This window comes from Mus caroli, unplaced genomic scaffold, assembly GCF_978045245.1.
Source record: "Mus caroli unplaced genomic scaffold, Mus_caroli_1 scaffold_17, whole genome shotgun sequence".
In the NCBI taxonomy this organism is placed as follows: domain Eukaryota; kingdom Metazoa; phylum Chordata; class Mammalia; order Rodentia; family Muridae; genus Mus; species Mus caroli.
Window position 1 is genome coordinate 33,217,523 of NW_028227272.1, and position 19,465 is coordinate 33,236,987.

At 39.9% G+C, this 19,465-nt stretch overlaps 1 protein-coding gene and 1 non-coding gene across 2 annotated transcripts; one reads left to right on the forward strand and one right to left on the reverse strand.

Annotated features, from left to right (window-relative positions):
• The first annotated feature begins 519 nt into the window (after window positions 1-519).
• On the forward strand, window positions 520-5,971 carry LOC110288347 (stefin-2). Its single transcript, XM_021154719.2, has 3 exons — window positions 520-603; window positions 4,200-4,301; window positions 5,846-5,971. The coding sequence occupies exons 1-3, from the start codon at window positions 520-522 to the stop codon at window positions 5,969-5,971; spliced, it is 312 nt and encodes a 103-aa protein (XP_021010378.1).
• A 141-nt stretch (window positions 5,972-6,112) lies between these two features.
• On the reverse strand, window positions 6,113-6,218 carry LOC115030310 (U6 spliceosomal RNA). Its single transcript, XR_003835896.1, has one exon. It is a non-coding gene; the product is annotated as a U6 spliceosomal RNA (small nuclear RNA).
• Window positions 6,219-19,465: the final 13,247 nt, after the last annotated feature.

Here is a 19,465-nt window from a genome sequence, read left to right on the forward strand (position 1 = left end):
AGAATCAACAGCAGCAGAAGAAATCAAGGTGTTCATAATAATGCTATTTTTCATGTTTGGGGATAAATATTTCTGAAAGTACAAGTAAAAATCCACTGTAGACAGTTTTATTATCTTTATAAAGTTGGGTGGATCTTAAGCAGTCTTGACATTATTAATTATTCTCTTTAAAGAATTATTCAAGAATTAACCTATTTAGAAACTCAGGTTATGTTTGTCCTTCCTCTTAGGGCACAACATAGTAACATTATTGGCACAGAGATTGCAGGGAGGAACCATGCTCACCACACCTGAGTCCTGGCACACCCACTTGCTCACTTCCCCCAACTCATTTCCCCCCAACTCTACTCAGCATTTCCCCTCAGGGATGCAGTAAGACTTGCCTGTGGCCACACTCATTTCACCAGGCCCTCAGATACACTGGAGATTATACATTACAGAGGAGGAGTTTACAGAAACCTTTAAAACCCTGAGTCTCTTTGCTTGCTGGATCACTTCTTCTCAGCACCCTGCCCAGCAATGACTGAATACACCAGAAAAATAAAGGGAGGCTTGTCAGAGGCCAGACCTGCCACATCAGAAATCCAGAAGATTGCTGACAAGGTGAGTCCATGTATTTCAGGAAAAAGGTTGATCCCTAATCAAACCTTTATAATTTGATTCACATTTTGACATTGCAGTAAGAGTGTGGGATATCACAGAAACCAGAAATATATGGGTTTTGTTCAAACTTTGGTATAGCTAAATGTGGAACATTAAGCCAGAGTGCTTTTAACATCCCAAGTTAAAGTCGGCCAAGCCACACTCTTTACTGCAGCCTTAATTTCCCCAGAGCCTGAAAGTGAATTCATCATTTTGGATGGTCTCTGTGCTTCACATGTCTGATCCCAGAAGCTGCAATTACTGATGGAATTTTCCAATCCCACCTGGTGAAACTATGTGTGAAGGCACTTAAGTTAATTAAGGATTCCTGAACTGATTCCAGGATGCATTGCCCACCAAACCATCACATTCAAAACAGAACTCAATGTTGCTAGCAAGTTATTACATGTTGCCTAACTATCATCTAAATAATAAAAATGTATCATATTATGTTTTTTATAAAAGGGAAAAAGGCATGCAAATTATAGAGGTAGGTTTGCAATTTGTCACCTGATTTTCTACGATCATGTTTCCCTCTTTGAAACGAAGTCATGCTGGAGACCAAGGTTAGCTTGGCTTGTTGTCTGCTTGTTTGTTTGTTTCTGCATTTGTTTCACACGTAGACTTGCTAGATGACTATCCTGCAAGTTACCCAGGCTAGCTTCAAACCCAAGGCATTCCTGCTGCCTCAACTTCTCAAGTGCTGGGATTACAGGCATGTGCCACCAAGCTAGGCACCATCAGACCTTATGTGAGTAGAACAGATGGGAGCCTTCATGCTTAAGGCACTGAACATTCTACAGGGGTCACAGGCTAAAATTAATAACTAAGTATTTAGGGCTAAATAGTTCCCACTCATAGTTTATTTCAATAAATACCTTGGAACATTTTATTTTTGAGGAGTATTAAATCTTTATACCTTCGTTAGAATCCTCACATGAAGTCGGTGTTTTCAATCCTAAATGTGCACATGTAAGATCTGACTGAAGAGGGCTAGATGGGCATGAGTATCTACATTTCTTCCAAGGTCTCTGGGAGAGTGGGCACTCCTACCCTTGACTTCATTTTCCTGTAGGCCCAGATATCTGGCATCCTAAAAGTCTTTGGGGATCTAGGGCCTTAAAATAGTATGTCAAGGAAGAGGACTCCGTTTCACCTGTAAGAAGAAAGAGCTAAAAGGACTGACATACCAAAGTGTAGAAAAAGTGTTTCAAAAGCAAGTAAGCACAGATGAAGTACAGTTGATACTTATGTTAGTAAGTATCCCAACTAAGAAAAATCCTCCTGAGATGTTCCAGGATCCTGTGCTATAGGGAAACATACAGAAAAATACAATTATTTGAAATAGAGTTACAGCAGATTTTCATGAATTTTAATAGTTGATCGTTTGGTTATCTAGAATAGCTGCTCTTTTGAAACGGGGATTTTGCTGTTTCTCCACGTGGTCCAATCCTCACAGGTTCAGATAATCCTTTCCCCTCTAGCCTCCCAAGTAAGAAGAACTACTAAGTGTGTCATCCTGCTGGCTAGGATAATTTTGAGCTTGATATTCTCATTAGTTCTTTGAGGATTTCATCCATCCATAAAATAAAGTTTGATCATATAAATTTTAAGTTGGGATGCTACTGGAAGGACTTATCTTGCTAATGACGCCTCTGGGTACCAAATCTTCAATGATAAAATTCATTTAGAAATGTTTTCTTGCAACATCAGACAAGCAGATATTAATGAAGTCACTTTACCGCAGGAAGGAGCTCTGCTGTTTTTTTTTTTTTTTAAAATATATTTTTATTACATATTTTCCTCAATTACATTTCCAATACTATCCCAAAAGTCCCCCATAGCGCCCCCCACTTCCCTACCCACCCATTCCCATTCTTTTGGCCCTGGCATTCCCCTATATTGGGGCATATAAAGTTTGCAAGTCCAATGGGCCTCTCTTTCCATTGATGGCCGACTAGGCCATCTTTCGATACATATGCAGCTAGAGACAAGAGCTCCAGGGTTCTGGTTAGTACATCATGTTGTTCCAACAATAGGGTTGCAGATCCCTTTAGCTCCTTGGGTACTTTCTCTAGCTTCTCCATTGGGAGCCCTGTGATACATCCAATAGCTGACTGTGAACATCCACTCCTGTGTTTGCTAGGCCCCAGCATCGTCTCACAAGAGACAGCTATATTTGGGTCCTTTCAGCAGAATCTTGCTAGTGTATGCAATGGTGTCAGCGTTTAGAAGCTGATTATGGGACGGATCCCTGGATACAGCAGTCTCTAAATGGTTCATCCTTTCATCACAGCTACGAACTTTGTCTCTGTAACTCCTTCCCTGGGTGTTTTAAACGCCTTGATTTCTGTCCCACCTCTCAGTTAATCTTCAAAGCCCCCAGGCAGGCAAGGATACATTCCATCCTATATTTAAGTGATGAAACCAAGACTCGAAATGTGTAAGAGTCATGCAGACTGGAAACTATCCAGTCTTTTCCTTCTGCACAGCCTCAGCAGCCTGGGGAGCTTTGCAGGAATCAGAGGGAGAGCATGCAGGAAACTTGCCTTCTTTATGGAAGCCAGGGCCCCGGGCTTGAATCACCATGAGAGATGTTAGTCAACAGTTTATAGGGGCATATCTTGAGTCTTTCCTAGGATTTAAGCATCTGGCTACAACATGTGGAAGCTACAAAAAGGTTAAAAGAAACGGCCTCTTTTATGTGGAAATTAACAGTGTAGAGGAAATCAAGATATCTAGGGAATATTATAAAATAAAACTTAATTAAGCACTGTTTCATGACCAAACACAGATTTAGGACCAAAAAGGACATTAGGCACTGCTGCCAATCCCTTTTCTGTCAGGTGAGCAGGTACAGGGTGGTGGCTCAGCTCCCAGATGTTACTCATCTGTCCTGCTTGAAGTAGAAAGCCCGAGGGGACAACTCCCATTAAAGTGTTGAGAGGGAGAGAAACAGGAAGTAAACTATTTTTAGGAAGCATTTTATCAATCACAGCAATAATTCCCTTTCAAAGAACACCATGGATCAGATACTACAGAAAGCCCTTGTTAAATCAGGAAATTCAGTCTACTCCTCCAAGATGATGATCTGTTGGGTCCCCACACAGTGTCAGGCCAGAGGGGGTTATTATATCCCTAGAATCATCTTATGAGTCTCAGAAAAAAAAATCTCTACTACATGTTGTTTATATGTGTCAAATACTTTGTATTTACTGATCAAATATAGACATACCTATTGGAGTACTTCACTGCAAATCATGACTACATTGTTTTTAGTTTGTGTGTGTGTGTGTTTTGTCTTTTGAGGCAGGATTCAATAGGCAACCCCAATGGGCCTGAAACTTTCTATACATTCCAAGATGAATAACACTCTTGAACTATATTCTCCTTCCTCACTTTCCAAGTTCTGTGATTAGAGGCTAGAGGCTTGAGCAGCCAGCCCAGGCTCATCAGCATCTTTGAGGACTCTTAGCAGGATGAAGTTCCCAGATTTGTGACTCATGTAAGATAAGTCAACAGAGCCCTAACATCATCTCTCACTTTCTCCTTATAAGGTCAGACCACTGCTTGAAGAGAAAACCAATGAGAAATATGAAAAATTCAAAGCCATCGAGTATAAAGTTCAAGTCGTCCAAGGACTAAATTACTTCATTAAGGTTAGACACCCTCAATTGCTGATGCAATTGTTTCCTGTTGCCCTAAATGTAGCTTCATTTCTTCCACTGGTCTTTAATTAAGACACTTGCAATTGGAAGACACCCAAATCCTTTGGATAACAGGATAGTTACCTTGTTTTACCTTGTGAATACAGAAAGCTTTCTTCAGACCTATGGTAAGAAGTCAGTGTGAACACACACACACACACACACACACACAGAGAGAGAGAGAGAGAGAGAGAGAGAGAGAAGTACATGTCCGTGCATCATGTACATATACTTTTTGTATGATGCTCATCAGAGTGACATATGTAATGGTAAACTTTGGTTAGTAGCATTTGAAGATTAAGGCAGGAAGGGATATCAGAACACAATATTTATTCTACAACACAAAACCTTTATTGTTCTGATAAAGAAAAAATTTCCAGTTCTTATAAGGATGGTCTTGTCCCAGGTTCATGTCCAAAACCATCGTGAGTGTTACCCTATGGAACCTAAGCTTCTTCAGTTTTACTTTAAATAGGAGGCAGCCTCATGTGCATTCACAAAGTTGTTTGTAACACAGCAAAGATATGGGGACCATACAATCCATATTTTCTAAAGACAATCTGAATTTCTTTTCCCATATCAAAGTATATGGCAATTTTTTCCCCCAACTTAGAAGCCAGAAAACAGAATCACTAAAAACAGAGACTGCCCTCTGCTCCTCTCCAGGCATCATGAAAATAAAATGTAACTCTGGAATAATCCGTGCTAAGATTTTAATGAAAAGTACAATAAATTAAATCTAGATGGAGGAATGTACAATAAATTAAATCCAGATGGAGGAATAGATTAGTGGGTAGGAGCACTTGGCTGTTCTTGCAGAGGACCTGGGTTTGGGTCTCAGCACTCACATGGCAGCTCACAAGTATCTTTGAGTCCATTTTGAGGGGATTTAACAGTCTCTTCTGATGGCTTCAGGCATTTCATGCCTGGATGCACTTAAATACAAGCAGAGAAAATTCATATACAAAAAAAATTGAATAAAATCCTTTTCTAATAGGTATTAAAAATACATCTAGGAAATATGTCTTCTGCCATACTGTTAAGCTGCTCTTTCTCCTAACATAAGGGTGGATGGAAGTTTAGTTCACAGGTGCTGCCTTGGGCCAGCAGTGTTGTTTCATCAGAGCTTGGCACATCAAGTCTTGATGAGAAAGATCTATCATATCATGGAGATCCACGAGAATAAACTAACTTCCTTCCTTCCTTCCTTCCTTCCTTCCTTCCTTCCTTCCTTCCTTCCTTCCTCCCTCCCTCCCTTCCTTCCTTCCTTCCTCCTTCACTCTCTCCTTCTCTTCCTCCCTCCCTCCCTCCCTCCCTCCATCCCTGTCTCTCTCTGTCTCTCTGCCTGTCTTTCTTTCTTTCTTTCTTTCTTTCTTTCTTTCTTTCTTTCTTTCTTTCTTTCTTTCTTTCTTTCTTTCTTCCTTCCTTCCTTCCTTCCTTCCTTCCTTCCTTCCTTCCTTCCTTCCTTCCTTCCTTCCTTCTTTTATGTCTTTCAGATGGATGTAGGACGTGGTTGTTACCTCCACATAAACGTCTTAAGTGGTATTTCCAGTGAAAACGATTTGGAACTCACTGGTTATCAGACTAATAAAGCAAAGAATGATGAGCTGACCTACTTCTAAACAGCAGATTCCAACTTGACCTGATCCCTGCCCCCCATTATAAAGAGATGTGGCCATCAATAAAGAAGCATTCTTGAAATAACGGTTTTCCTCCATCATTACTCAGAATTGTGTTGATGCTTACTTCCTAGACAATTATTTTAAAATATGGAATGTTTCATGAATTTGTGTGTCCTCCTTTGGCAAGGGCCTTAGTAACCTCTGTATCATTCTAAATTTTTAATATACGTGGTGCCAAACAGAGCACAGTGTTCATGGTTCAGAATAGAAATTGCACAATGAACAATACCAACTGGAAACCATATTGTAACTACAGCTTGGTTACAATTGGATAAAAGATCTTACTACCCCTTCCTCACTGTCAGGGAAGCACACTCCTTGATCCCTTCATTTGCCCAGGACCCAGCATATCATCTCTGATTTCATATTTGAAAATTAAACTTTTATTTCACAATTCTTGTTTTTAAATAATCCTAACATATAAAGAAGCTGCCCTCTTCTCTTCCCCTATGCTTCCTCTGTACTTGAGAGTCAGTTACCAATTTCCCATCATGAATACTTCCTGTTGCTCATCAGTGCTCAGAGCAGTGTGTACTTCCCATAAAGCACAGCCAAAACCCAACAATCAAGACCAAGAAATGAACACTGATGGCCTGGAGACATCCTGACCTCAGGTAACATTCTAGTTCCTCAAGTAGTTGTTATAATGTCCTTTATTATTGAGGTGCAGTCCAAAGTAAATTGTTCCATTTAATTTGGTCTTGTAAAATTTTTATTTCATTTGTGTGTGTGTGTGTGTTTGCCACAGTCCAGTTGTGGTCAGAAGATAACTTGAGGAAATTGGTGTCATTTCTATCACATGGGTACAACACTGAAATTGGTAATTAGGCTTGGTGACAAATGCCCTCACTGACCCATCTCAATGGCCCTTTGAATACTTTTATTGAACAACTCATATTCCATAAATAGGATGCAGTTCAGGTATTTCAAATGCTCTGTTCAAGGACTTTTAGTATATTCACAAGTGTGTATAAACATCACCATGTCATTTCACAATATTTTCCTTCCACACACAAGGAAGAGCTGTCAGTCCTCTAACTTCCTCCCTCTCCCCTCACCCCTCACTTCTAAGCAGACCCTATTTCCTTCTGTCTGCATTTGCCTGTTCTAAACTCTACATGTACATGTATTTGTGCATGCACACATATGGAATCATTTATAATTGCCTTTTTTCTATGAACAATTTTATATATTCATTAATATGACATCATATTATACCTTTTTATACTTAGTAGAGCACTTTTGTAACATATTCTATGAATACATATATAATTAATGTATTTGTATAATATGTTTGGTTTGCTGTTTGTATGTTTGTTTGAGACAGATTGCTGCCATGTGTAGCCCAGTTAGTCTTCAGTGTAACTAATGATCTTCCTGCCTCAGCCCCCGAGCACAAGATTACAGGCTAAGAAGGCTAGACTAATTCTATCACAAGCTTCAAATGACAGTTCAAGGAGTCTAGGCCTAAGAACTGGGCAAGTTCGTAAAATCCCTGTGTAGGCAGTTAAAAATAGAAAATAATAATAATAAAAAGTCCATGCTTCAGGCAGCGAGTCTGAAACTGCCTTGCCATCTGAAGCTGCCCTGTCACTGCCCTGAGAACATGACAATAGGTCAACAACAGTTTCAAGACTTTCTCAACAATAATTTCCAGACTTCCCCAACAAAAGCTTGGGAAGAAAACTGGATTGAACCATCCTTAACATCCCAGTTCCATCAACCCGAAGGCAAGTATCAAAATTTCTGGGATATGCCAGGTTCTGTAGCCTTTGGGTACCAGGGTTCACTGAGGTAACCAAACCATTATTTGAGAGGCCAAGCAGACAAAATGAAATGGGCCTCTGAGATAGACATCACTTTTGAGACTCTAAGAAGAGCTTTATTAGAGGCACAGGCCTTTGCCCTCCTGGACACTCTCCAAACTTTCCAGCTATATATGGACAAGAGAAAGGAGATAACAAAGGGGGTGCTCACCCAAAGGTTGGGACCATGGAAATGACCGGTGATTTTTTTTTTTTTTAATCTAAAAAGATGGATCCGGTGGCCCAAGGATAGCCAGCCTGCCTCTGGATTATAGCTGCTATTGCCCTCCTAGTCAAAGATGCTGACAAAATAACCACAGCACTAGAACTTGGTATCACCACCCCTATGCTACTGAGAAGACCCTCAAGAATCCACTTGGCCAGTGGTTGTCCAACAGCAGACTGGTACACTTTCAGGCTCTGCTTTTGAATAGTCTGCACATGTGATCCTACATCTGCCCTAAAGCCAGCTACCCTGCTCCCTGACCTGTCCTCAGATGTGCAGCATGATTGCTCTATAGTTCTGGGGCATCTAGAACATCATATCAGATTTGACTGACACACCTTGGCCAGATGCAGACATATCTACTTCATGGATGGGAGAAGTTTTATCCAGGATAGAATCAGATATGCATGGGTGGTGATAATGGACTTGGAGTTTGTTATTTGGGTAACTGCTTTGCAGCTGGGAACTTCAGTCCAAAAATCTGAACTAAAGGCTCTTATCTGGGCTTTAAAACTGACAAAAGGAGCCATGGCTAACATTTGCCCTGACAATAGATGGGATTATTGACTGCTGAAAGAAAAAACATCAAAAATTAAAACAACAGCAGGAGCAACAGCAACAACAAACTTGCTTTATTGGAGGCGTTATGGCTTCTTCTCAAAGTGGCCATAATTCGTTGCCCTGGGCACAAGAAAGGGACATTAGAATTAGCCTGAGAGTATAGACTAGCTGATAAAGCTAAAAGGTCGGTCTTCCAAGCTTCTACTTCCTACATCCTGGTAGCTTTGCCACCCTCTGCACTCCTGCTCTCTATGAATATACTGCTGAGGACAAAGGAGATCAGGCTAAATGCCAAAAGTTTACAGAAGAGACGGACACTTGTTGACCTCTGAAGGTTGCACCATCCTACCTGAGGAGTTTGCTAGACAACTCATCCATCAAACTCATCAAGCTTCACACCTGGTCACTGAAAACTGAAAGAACTGCTGTGAGAGTCAAGGTACAAAATATTTGACTTAGGACACTTGGTTGATTAGGTAATCTCAGACTGTGCCACCAGCCAGGCTATGAATTCCTCAGGTCCCAATCAAGGAACTGCTCCAGGAACCAGAATCAGGAGTCAATGGCAAAAGCAGTCTTATAGAACAGAAGAGGCATAGACTTACTGTTCCTCTAGCAGGAAAGACTGTACAGCCTTAGGTAAGGAAGGCTGTTTCTATTTTGACCACTCAGAAGTAGTCACAAAAATCCATGGCCTTAATCAGAAAGAGACTACAAGACAGAAAAATATGTTAGTTTCGACTTGTGGTTCTTACATAATCAATGCTTTAGTTAGGTTTGTTAAGGAGCAGATTTATTCTCAAACAATACTAACCCATAGAAACATCTGAAGGATTCAATGTGGCCCATTATTGACAGTGGGGAATGAGAAGGCTAGCCTGATTCTGTGACAGACTTCAAATTTGTAGTTCAGGAGACTATGCCTAAGAAATGGGCAAGTCCAGTCAAGTCCAGATAAGTCAGTTACTGTCTTCAGGCAGCTAGTCAGAGACTGCCCTGCCCTATTAGAAGCTGCCCTGTTACCTGGCCTGAGACAAGTACAATAGGTCAACAACAGTTCCCAGACTTCCCCAACAACAGTTTTCAGCCCCACTCTCCAGTAATGGTTCTAAAATGTTTCTAGGGATAGACTGAACAGATTAGGAAGAGGTCACCTACCCAGAAAATCTCCTAATGTGCTTTAAATCAGGCTTGAGATTTCACTTCTGGGTCTCTCTGTCTTGGTAATGGAAGAATCCAACACACTACACTTCTACAAATTAAGAGGCTCCAAGCGTTTACATACTATTTAAGTCTTTGGCCAATCATAGAGCTCTACAGGACATGTATCACTTTGTCTAGGCCACATTTCCATAATCTTATTATATTTGAAAATTAGAGCTTGGCTGTTCTTGCAGAGGACCTTGGTTTGGGTCTCAGCACTCACATGGCAGCTCACAAGTATCTTTGAGTCCATTTTGAGAGGACTATACATATTTGTTTTTTACAGAGCTTTCATGGGATTACATTTGAGGTTTTTTAAAGACATGGAGACATCTATATAGTTTCAGACAGATGGCCTTTGGCTGGGCAGTCTCTCAGCTAGCCTAACCCAACTTCTCCATCATTGTGTCTACCCATGTGGTTCTCACTGGCTACCTCCCAGCTCTGACCTGTAACCCTTCCATTTTCCTTCTGAGTTGGTCTAGTTCTTTCTGTGTCTATCTGCATCTCTGCTTGCCCAAACATTCTGCCCATTATCCTGTCCAACCTCCAAGCCACCCACCCTCTATGCAGTAAAAAGCCACACTCCTTATACTACCAGTTGGCTTTGGGGGCTATGTGACCTTCCCCATAGGTGAGGATGTGACAAACATGTATATCTTCCTAGCCTGGTATTGATTCAATCAACAATTGAAAGCACAGGGACACATTTTCTCATAGCTGATGTATACAATATGTGTGGGTTTTTACATTTCCCTCTTTAGTTCATGAAATGACTTTGTCTCTAATAACAGTAAATTATATACTATAAGAGCAACTATGAGAACTATCAGGGTATAGGTTCTTTTCACAGTGTTTAATCCATTTGTAATTCGCAACTTTGGAGAAAATATTTCAGTATCTTTCTGAAATATTTCATTCCTTTTTTTTATATCTTAAATCATTTTTCATCACTATTTAAATACTATAGCCTCTAATCTCACAGCTTGTATTCACCAACTTTAAATACCTCCTTAGACCCTAAAACACTTCCTTAGATCCTTTATAACTTAAGCTTTTATGTCTATTAAGTTACACCTCTTTTGTGAGTTTATTTTTTTGAATCTGTAACAAGGACAACTAAAAAGCTTGCACTGTTTAATCTTCAATCCCATTAGAGACCCAAGAAGGGTAAAGCTTACCTGAGTAAGCAGGAAGCACAGAGCAAGCAGCTTCCAAACCTGTAGAAGTGACTGAGACTTACTGGCTACCCAGACAGTCTAAGGCTCTTGTGTGTTGGTGGGGCATCCATCTTCAGCCAGCAGGCTCAGAAGATCTGACAGACTTTTGTTTTTGCAGTGGGAACTTGGGTGGACTGTCTCATCTTGTCTATGCAAAGTGTAGCAGTTGACTTTCCAGTGTCCTGCTTGTTCATAGTTTGAACCATGGACTGTCAGCAGTCAAGGTAATGGGCAGGTTGTAGCTCAGTGGCCAGTTTTACCACATTTGAAGCAAACTCCAGGTGGAGATTCTGCAGTACCTATCATCTTCATGGGAGGAGATAGGGGTACTGACTGGAGCTGACATGCCTGTCTGTCAAAAAAGCCTTTTTAAATTAAAACTTCCTAAATGACATCTTCTGCAGGTCTCTGCAGTATTTGAGGACCATCTATCTATCAACAGCATATCTAATTAGACAACCTTGTCTGTTTCTAGTTATATGTTTTGGCTTAACTTTGAAAACATATATAGGTGGCTAAATAAAGCCTCCTCTTTCAATCAACTACATTAGTTATCAAGCATGACTACCAGTTCCGAATGCATTAAAGGTATTATTTATAGGTGACTGAACACTAACTTGTATTTCTTAATTATTAGTAAGTTTATGATAGTAGCTTTCATAAGACTAGGACACTAAATTACATTTTAAATGAATTGTATTAAAGTTATAACAACATATATCTTTAAATAAGAGTTGAACCATATATACATTATGATATAGCAAAGATAACCTTAAATTTCTATCACCATATAAAAACCCATACCAATCTAAAATATTTTAGATTTGTTGTTCCTTTCTTAGTCTAAAAGGAGATAAAAAAGGGTAAAAGGGAGTAAAGAGGCTTTTATGAATAATTGGATCTTAATTAGATCTGGTTGTTTTGGTTTTGAAGGCAGGGATTTTCTCTTTGTACTTTCAATACCAGCAGAGGTGCACCTGGCAGGACACAGGCAAAACAGTATTCTAGAAAAGAGAGCTAAGAGCCCTCTTACATTTGGAGGACCTCAAGAAATAGGTAGACTACCTCTGTAGAATGACCCAGATAGAAGGATTTCTGAAGGGATAGCAGTTCAGTTTCAGGAGCAGGCTTTGACATAGATGTTTTGTATAATGTTAGGAACATAAAGTCACCTTGCTGAGCTAGCATGTTTGTTACTAAGTATACACCTCCAGAGCCTCTATTGGTAGAAATATTAGGTAATTTATGTGGTTATCAGACTATTTAAGGTTGAATCACTGTGTCAATTTGAAATAAATTATATAACTCTTGAGTAGTTAATCCAATTATGGGCCGTAAAAATTAATATATATTAGCAAATTTTGAAAATCATTAAGTGTTTGTAATTGATGTCTTTTGGATTTTTTGTGTTTGTTTTTGTTTTTGTTTTTGTTTTTTTCGAGATAGGGTTTCTCTGTAGAGCCCTGGCTTTCCTGGAACTCACTTTGTAGACCAGGCTGGAATTGAACTCAGAAATCCACCTGCCTCTGCCTCCCAAGTGCTGGGATTAAAGGCATGCACCACCACTGCCTGGCTAATTGATGTCTTCTGATCTGTACTTTTATTGTGTGGCTGGGTTTTTGAAGACCTATCTTATTGTTGACAGAATCTTCTCTTTGTATTTTTCAGGAGCAATTTTAACTACCCAACAAGTCAAAATTATCTTTATTTCAACAAACATTTTTTCCAAGGTATCTATATTAGAATTATCCATCAAGGTATAATATATTAAGTGATAAATTACAGATTGAGGAAACTGTTTACAAATTAACTGTAATGGCTGTTGAACAAAGCATTTACACAAAGTGGGGTTGTTTAACATTCCTTGTGGCAAGACCTTCCACCTGTACTTTTCTTTATTAATATTTATTGATGTTATTTGTATGAGTACAGTGTAGCTGTCTTCAGGCCCACCAGAAGAGGGCATTGCATCCCATCACAGATCATTGTGAGCAACCACGTGGTTGCTGGGAATTGAATTCAGGACCTCTGGAAGAGCTCTGGAGGCCACATGTTTGCCACATATGTCCTTAATTTTCCTATCTGACCTTCTGGTCCTATATGTTTAATCCATTTTAGACTTTGTTTCACCCAGGAAATTGTCCCAGGAGATGGGTACATACTTTTTGAAGTGTCCAAGTTGGTTTTCAACATACTTGTGAAATTATTGTTACTTTTTCTCCACTATCCACTATGCCTACAATGTCAAGTCTATGTAATTATAATTTTAACTTTGGTCTCACTTACAGCATTTTGCCAAAATATGTGCTTCCTGTACCCTTAAAATCTCTTGTTCTATCCATCACAGTAGTTAATTGTAGAACAGAGCTGTTTGTCATATCAAGCACTAATTGTTCTAGTTGCTTTCTAGAAGAGACTCTCCTTCGCTAACATGGAACAAATGGCTCATGTTGCTTTTTGGTAGGGGCCTGAGCAAAGCCCCTTAGGTAGCAATTCCTGATTTTAAGGGATTGCCTTGTGTATCTCTGCATGATCTGAGTCCTGAGTCTGCACTTTCTACATCTTCCACATATCCCAGGAGTCCTTCTCTCTGGATTACAATCAGAGAAAATATCCTAAGGAATTGTTTGCCTACACTACATTAAGAAATAACCTGATCTTTCACAGCCACAACTTCAGACAGTCTGAGCTCTCATACTTTTAGGAATTGCCTGTCCTATCATAGCATTATTGAACACATTAGATCCAACATGTACAGTAGTTCTAATGCATTCATAAGTAGGTGCAGATCTGGGCTTTAAAGGTCTAATAGCCTTTTTGCATTCAGCATTATTGTTCTTAAAAGCTAAAGAACCAATTAATTATTCTCTTACATATGGATCTGATATTGCTGCCTTTATAGTTGAAGTTAGTCATTGTAAAAAAAATCACTAAAACCTTCTGACCCCTGGGTTGGTAAATGATTCAGATTTTCTTCAGTTTTTCAACCTTGTCCCAAGCATTTAAACTACTGTAAGACATTGGTCTAAGGTGAGATCTTCAAACAGAATCTGTATTTGCAACTCAGCATATTCACCTGCACCTAGCTACTGATCCTTGGGAATATTAACCCTTCCAGTCCCATTATGTTGTTCCATAGCAAAACCCTCCTCTCTCCAACATGTTAACCACTGTAGTGGAGTGCCAGCTTCTATGATAGCTGTTATTAAATCTTTCAAATCTTTTGGAATTACACAATTTCGCATGGCTTAATCGTTTAGTACCTGTTTCACATGTGGTGAGTGCATGCTATATGCTATAATCACCTCTTTAAATCTCCTTGGTTCTACCATTCCCTAAGGACTGTCATCCAAATTCATCATACCATGTGGATTACTATTCTGTAGGTAATTGCTTTATGGTAGCTGGAAAAATTAATGTAGCTTTTCTAATAGTCCTATGTAAGGCTATTTTTAAAAGTTTTCCAGTTTTCTCTAGGTTGTTAGCTCCCAAATGAATGAGATTAACACTAATCTGTGGGTGAAGAACCTGAAGATTATCTTCTTTATTCTTTAATCTGATGTTACTTTCTTTTTTTTTATTGGATGTTTTGTTTATTTACATTGCAAATGTTATCCCCTTTCCCAGTTTCTGTCCCCAACTCCACAAAACTCCCTATTCCATCCTCAGTCCCTCTGCTTTGTGCCCTCCCCCCAGCCTTGATCAGGCTGGCTCACACCTGATTTGCCACAGTTGCTAGCCCACCTAGAGTGGAGTCTTCTGACCTAGGTAAAGTCTATTGTCCTGCTATATCTGCAGCTTTCCTCCAAGATGCCACTACCTGCTAAGAGGCTGAACCTGTTTTCCTCACCCAATCCTGACAAAACAGTGATCCTGACAAAGCAATGAGATGCTGGCATGGTGGGGGATGGTTCCCCCCCCCACCTCTGCTTTATAAGCTCAGACTCATAAGTAAACATTGGCCTTGATCATAGAACTTTGTCTTGGCTCCTTATTTCTCACACTGCCTTTCCAATCCAAACACAAATTTTCCTTTCAGGAACCCAGTAGCTGGTGGCTGCTGGCAGATACACTGCTTCTATGAGGGTGTTTCTCCACCCACCCACACACTCCCACCTTCCCACCCTCAGTTGCCCTACACTGGGGCACGTATTGAGCCTTCATAGGACCAAAGACCTCTGCTCCCATTGACACATGACAAAGGCCATCCTCTGCAAGCTATGCAGCTGGAGCCATGTGTACTCTTGTTGATGGCTTAATCCCTGGGAACACTTTGGGGAATGGTTGGTTGATATTGTTGTTCTTCCTATGGGGTTACAGTCCCCTTCAACTCCTTCAGTCCTTTCTCTAACTCCTCTATTGAGGACCCCACGCTCAGTCCAGTGGCTGGCTGTGAGCATCTGTCTCTGTATTTGTAAGGCTCTGGCAGGGCTTCTTAGAAGACAGCCATATCAGGCTCCTTTCAGCATGTACCTCTTGGCATCCACAATAGTGTCTGCATTTGGAAACTGTATATAGTGTCTGGGTTTGTGACAGTCTCTGGATGGCCTTTCCTTCAGTCTCTGCTCTACACTTTATCTCCATATTTTCTCCTGTGAGTATTTTGTTCTCCTTCTAAGAAGGACCGAAGCAGCCACACTTTGGTCTTCCTTCTTCATGAGCTTCCTGTGGTCTGTGAGTTGTATATTGGTTATTTGAAGCTTTTGGGTTAATATCCACTTATCAGTGATTGCATACAATGTGTGATTTTGGGGATTAGGTTACCTCATTCAGGATGATATTTTCTAATTCTATCCATTTTCCTAAGAATTTCATGAATTCATCATTTTTAATAGCTGAGTAGTACTCCATTGTGTAAATGTACCACATTTTCTGTATCCATTCCTCTGTTGAGGGACATCTGGGTTCTTTCTAGCTCTTGGCTATTATAAATAAGGCTGCTATGAACATAGTGGAGCATATGTCCTTATTACATGTTGGAGCATCTTCTGGGTATATGTGCAGGAGTGGTATAGCTGGATCCTCAGGGAGTATTATGTTCAATTTTCAGAGAAATCCACCAAACTGTAGAGTTAGAGAACTGGAATTAGAGAAAGGACTGAAGGAGTTGAAGGGGACTGTAACCCCTCTGGAACTGTAATTTCCAGAGTGGTTGTGCAAGCTTGAAATCCCATGAGCAATGGAGGAGTGTTCCTCTTTCTCAACATCCTCACCAGCATCTGCTGTCACCTGCCATTTTTGGTCTTAGCCATTCTGACTGGTGTGAGGTGGAATCTCAGTGTTGTTTTGATTTGCATTTCCCTAATGACTAATGTTGAACATTTCTTTAGGTGCTTCTCGGCCATTCAATATTCCTCAGTTGAAAATTCTTTGTTTAGCTCTGTACCCCATTTCCTAATACGGTTACTCTGTTCTCTGGAGTCTACCTTCTTGAGTTCTTTGTATATATTGGATATTAGCCCTCTATCAGATGTAGGATTGGTAACAATGTTTTCCCAATCTGTCTGTTGTCATTTTGTCTTATTGACAGTGTCTTTTGCTTTATAGAAGCTTGGCAATTTTATGAGCTCCCATTTGTCAATTCATGATCTTACAACATAAGCCACTAGTGTTCTGTTCAGGAATTTTCCCCCTGTGCCCATGTGTTGGAGGCTCTTCCCCACTTTCTCCTCTATAAGTTTCAGTATATCTGGTTTTATGTGGCGGTCCTTGATCCACTTGGATTTGAGCTTTGTACAAGGAGATAAGAATGGATCAACTTACATTCTTTTCCATGCTGACTGCCAGTTGAATCAGCACCAGTTATTAAAACTGCTGTCTTTTTTCGATGTATTTAGCTCCTTTGTCAAACATCAAGTGACCATATGTGTGTGGGTTCATTTCTGGGTCTTCAAGTCTATTCCATTGATCTTCCTGGCTGTCTCTGTACCAATACCATATAGTTTTTGTTTTGTTTATCACAATTGCTTGTAATTCAGTTTGAGGTCAGGGATGGTGATTCCTCTAGAAGTTCTTTTATTGTTGAGAATAATTTTTGCTATCCTAGGTTTTTGTTATTCCAAATGAAGTTGCAAATTGCTCTTTCTATCTATATAAATAATTGAGTTGAAATTTTGATGGGGTTTGCATTGAATATATAGATTGCTTTTCCAGGATGGCCATTTTTACTATATTAATCCTGCCAATCCATGAGCATGGGAGATCTTTCCATCTTCTGAGATCTTCTTTAATGTCTTTCTTCAGAGAGTTGAAGTTCTTTTTTTTTTTGTTTTGTTTTTTGTTTTTTGAGACAGGGTTTCTCTTTATATCCCTGGGTATCCTGGAGCTCACTTTGTAGACCAGGCTGATCTCGAACTCAGAAATCTGCCTGCTTCTGCCTCTGCCTCCCAAGTGCTGAGATTAAAGAGTGTGACACCACACCTGGCTGAGACTTGAAGTTCTTGTCACACAGAACTTTCACTTGCTTGGTTAGAGTCACACCAAGGTATTTTATATTATTTGTCACTATTGTGAAGGGTGTCATTTCCCAAATTTCTTTCTCAGGCTCTTTATCCTTTGAGTAGAGAAAGGCTACTTATTTGTTTGAGTTAATTTTACATCCAGCCACTTTGGATTCTAGTGGAATTTTTGGGGTCACTTAAGTATACGGTCATAACATCTGCAAATAGTGATATTTTGACTCCTTCCTTTCCAATTTATATCTCTGTGACATCCTTTTCTTGTCTAATTGCTCTAGCTAGAATTTTGAGTACTATACTGAATAGATAGGGAGAGAGTGGGCAGTCTTGTCTAGTCCCTGATTTTAGTGTGATTGCTTCAAGTTTCTCTACATTTAGTTAGATGTTGGCTATTGGTTTGCTGAATCTTGCTATTACATTGATTTGGTGTGGGCTCTGAATTTCTGATCTTTCCAAGTCTTTTAACATGAAGGGATTCTGAATTTTGTCAAATTTTTTTTTCTGCATCTAATGAAATGATCATGCAGGTTTTTTTCTTTGAGTTTGTTTATGTAGTAAATTATGTTGATGGATTTCCATATATTGATTCGTCCTTGCATCCCTGGGAAAAGCCTACTTGATTTTAGTGAATGGTTGTTTTGATGTGTTTTTGGATTCAGTTGGCAAGAATTTTATTGAGTAGTTTTGCACCTATATTCATAAGGGAAATTGGTCTGAAGTTCTCTTTCTTTGTTGGGTCTTTGTGTGGTTTAGGTATAAGCGTAATTGTGGCTTCATAGAATAAATAGAGTAGTATTCCTCCTGTTTCTATTTTGTGGAATAGTTTGAAGAGTATTGGTATTAGATCTTCTTTAAAGGTCTGATAGAATTCTCCACTAAACCCATCTGGTCATGGGCTTTTTACCTGGTGCAGTCTGTCAGCTAGCCTCTACCTTAACCCAAATTCTCCACCATTGCATCTATTCACATGGTTCTCATTGTACACTTACCACCTCTGTTCTGTCTCCTTTCATTCTTCCTTCTGCATCTGCCAGTATTTCTGCCTGCTTAGAAGGTCTGCCAGTTCTACTAGCTCAGCTTAAGATGCCAGCCCTTTATATGTAAAAGCCACACTCCTTACTCAACCAGTTGGCTATGCAGTCTACATGACCTTCCCCACTGCAATTTGCCTTTTATTTTTGAAAAATTGAGAAACATTTATGTATCCTATTAGCCTGGTATCAACACAATTAACAATTGAAAACACAGAGACACACTTTTTTTTCTTTTTTCTTTTTCTTTTTCTTTCTTTTTTTTTTTTTTTTGTCTGTCTGTCTTTTTGGGTTGGGGTTTTCTTTTCTTTTTCTTTTTATTCTTTATTAGTTAATAATTTATCTTTTTTATTTACATCCCAAATATTTCCCTCACTTTGCAGTCACCCCTTGCAGAGTTCTTCCCTCCATCTCTCCTCCCCTTCACCTCTTGAGAGGGTAATCCCCACTATGAAGCATCAACTCTACACAATGAGGCCCATCTTATCCCACTGAGGCCAGCCAAGGCATACCTCTGCTACACATATGCCTGGCGGCTTGGATCAGCCCTTGTATGCTCTTTGGTTGAGGCTCAGTCTTTGGGAGCTCTCAGGGGTCCAGGTTAGTTGACACTGTTGGTCTCCCTGTGGGATCCCCTTCAGTTGCTTCAATTCTTCCCCCAACTCTTCCAGAGGGGTCCCTGACTTCTGTCTCATGTTTACCTCTTTCTCTCTTTATTTGTCTCAGTCAGCTGATGGGCAAAGCCTCTCAGAGAATAGCTATGCTAGGCTCCTGTCAGTAAGTACAACATTGCTTCAGTAATATTGTCAGGGACTGCCCATAGAATAGATCTCAAGTTGGGCCAGTCACTGGTTGGCCATTCCTTCAGTGTCTGCTCCATTTTTGTTTCTGTATTTCTTTTATTCAGGAGCATTTTGGGTAAAAAATTTT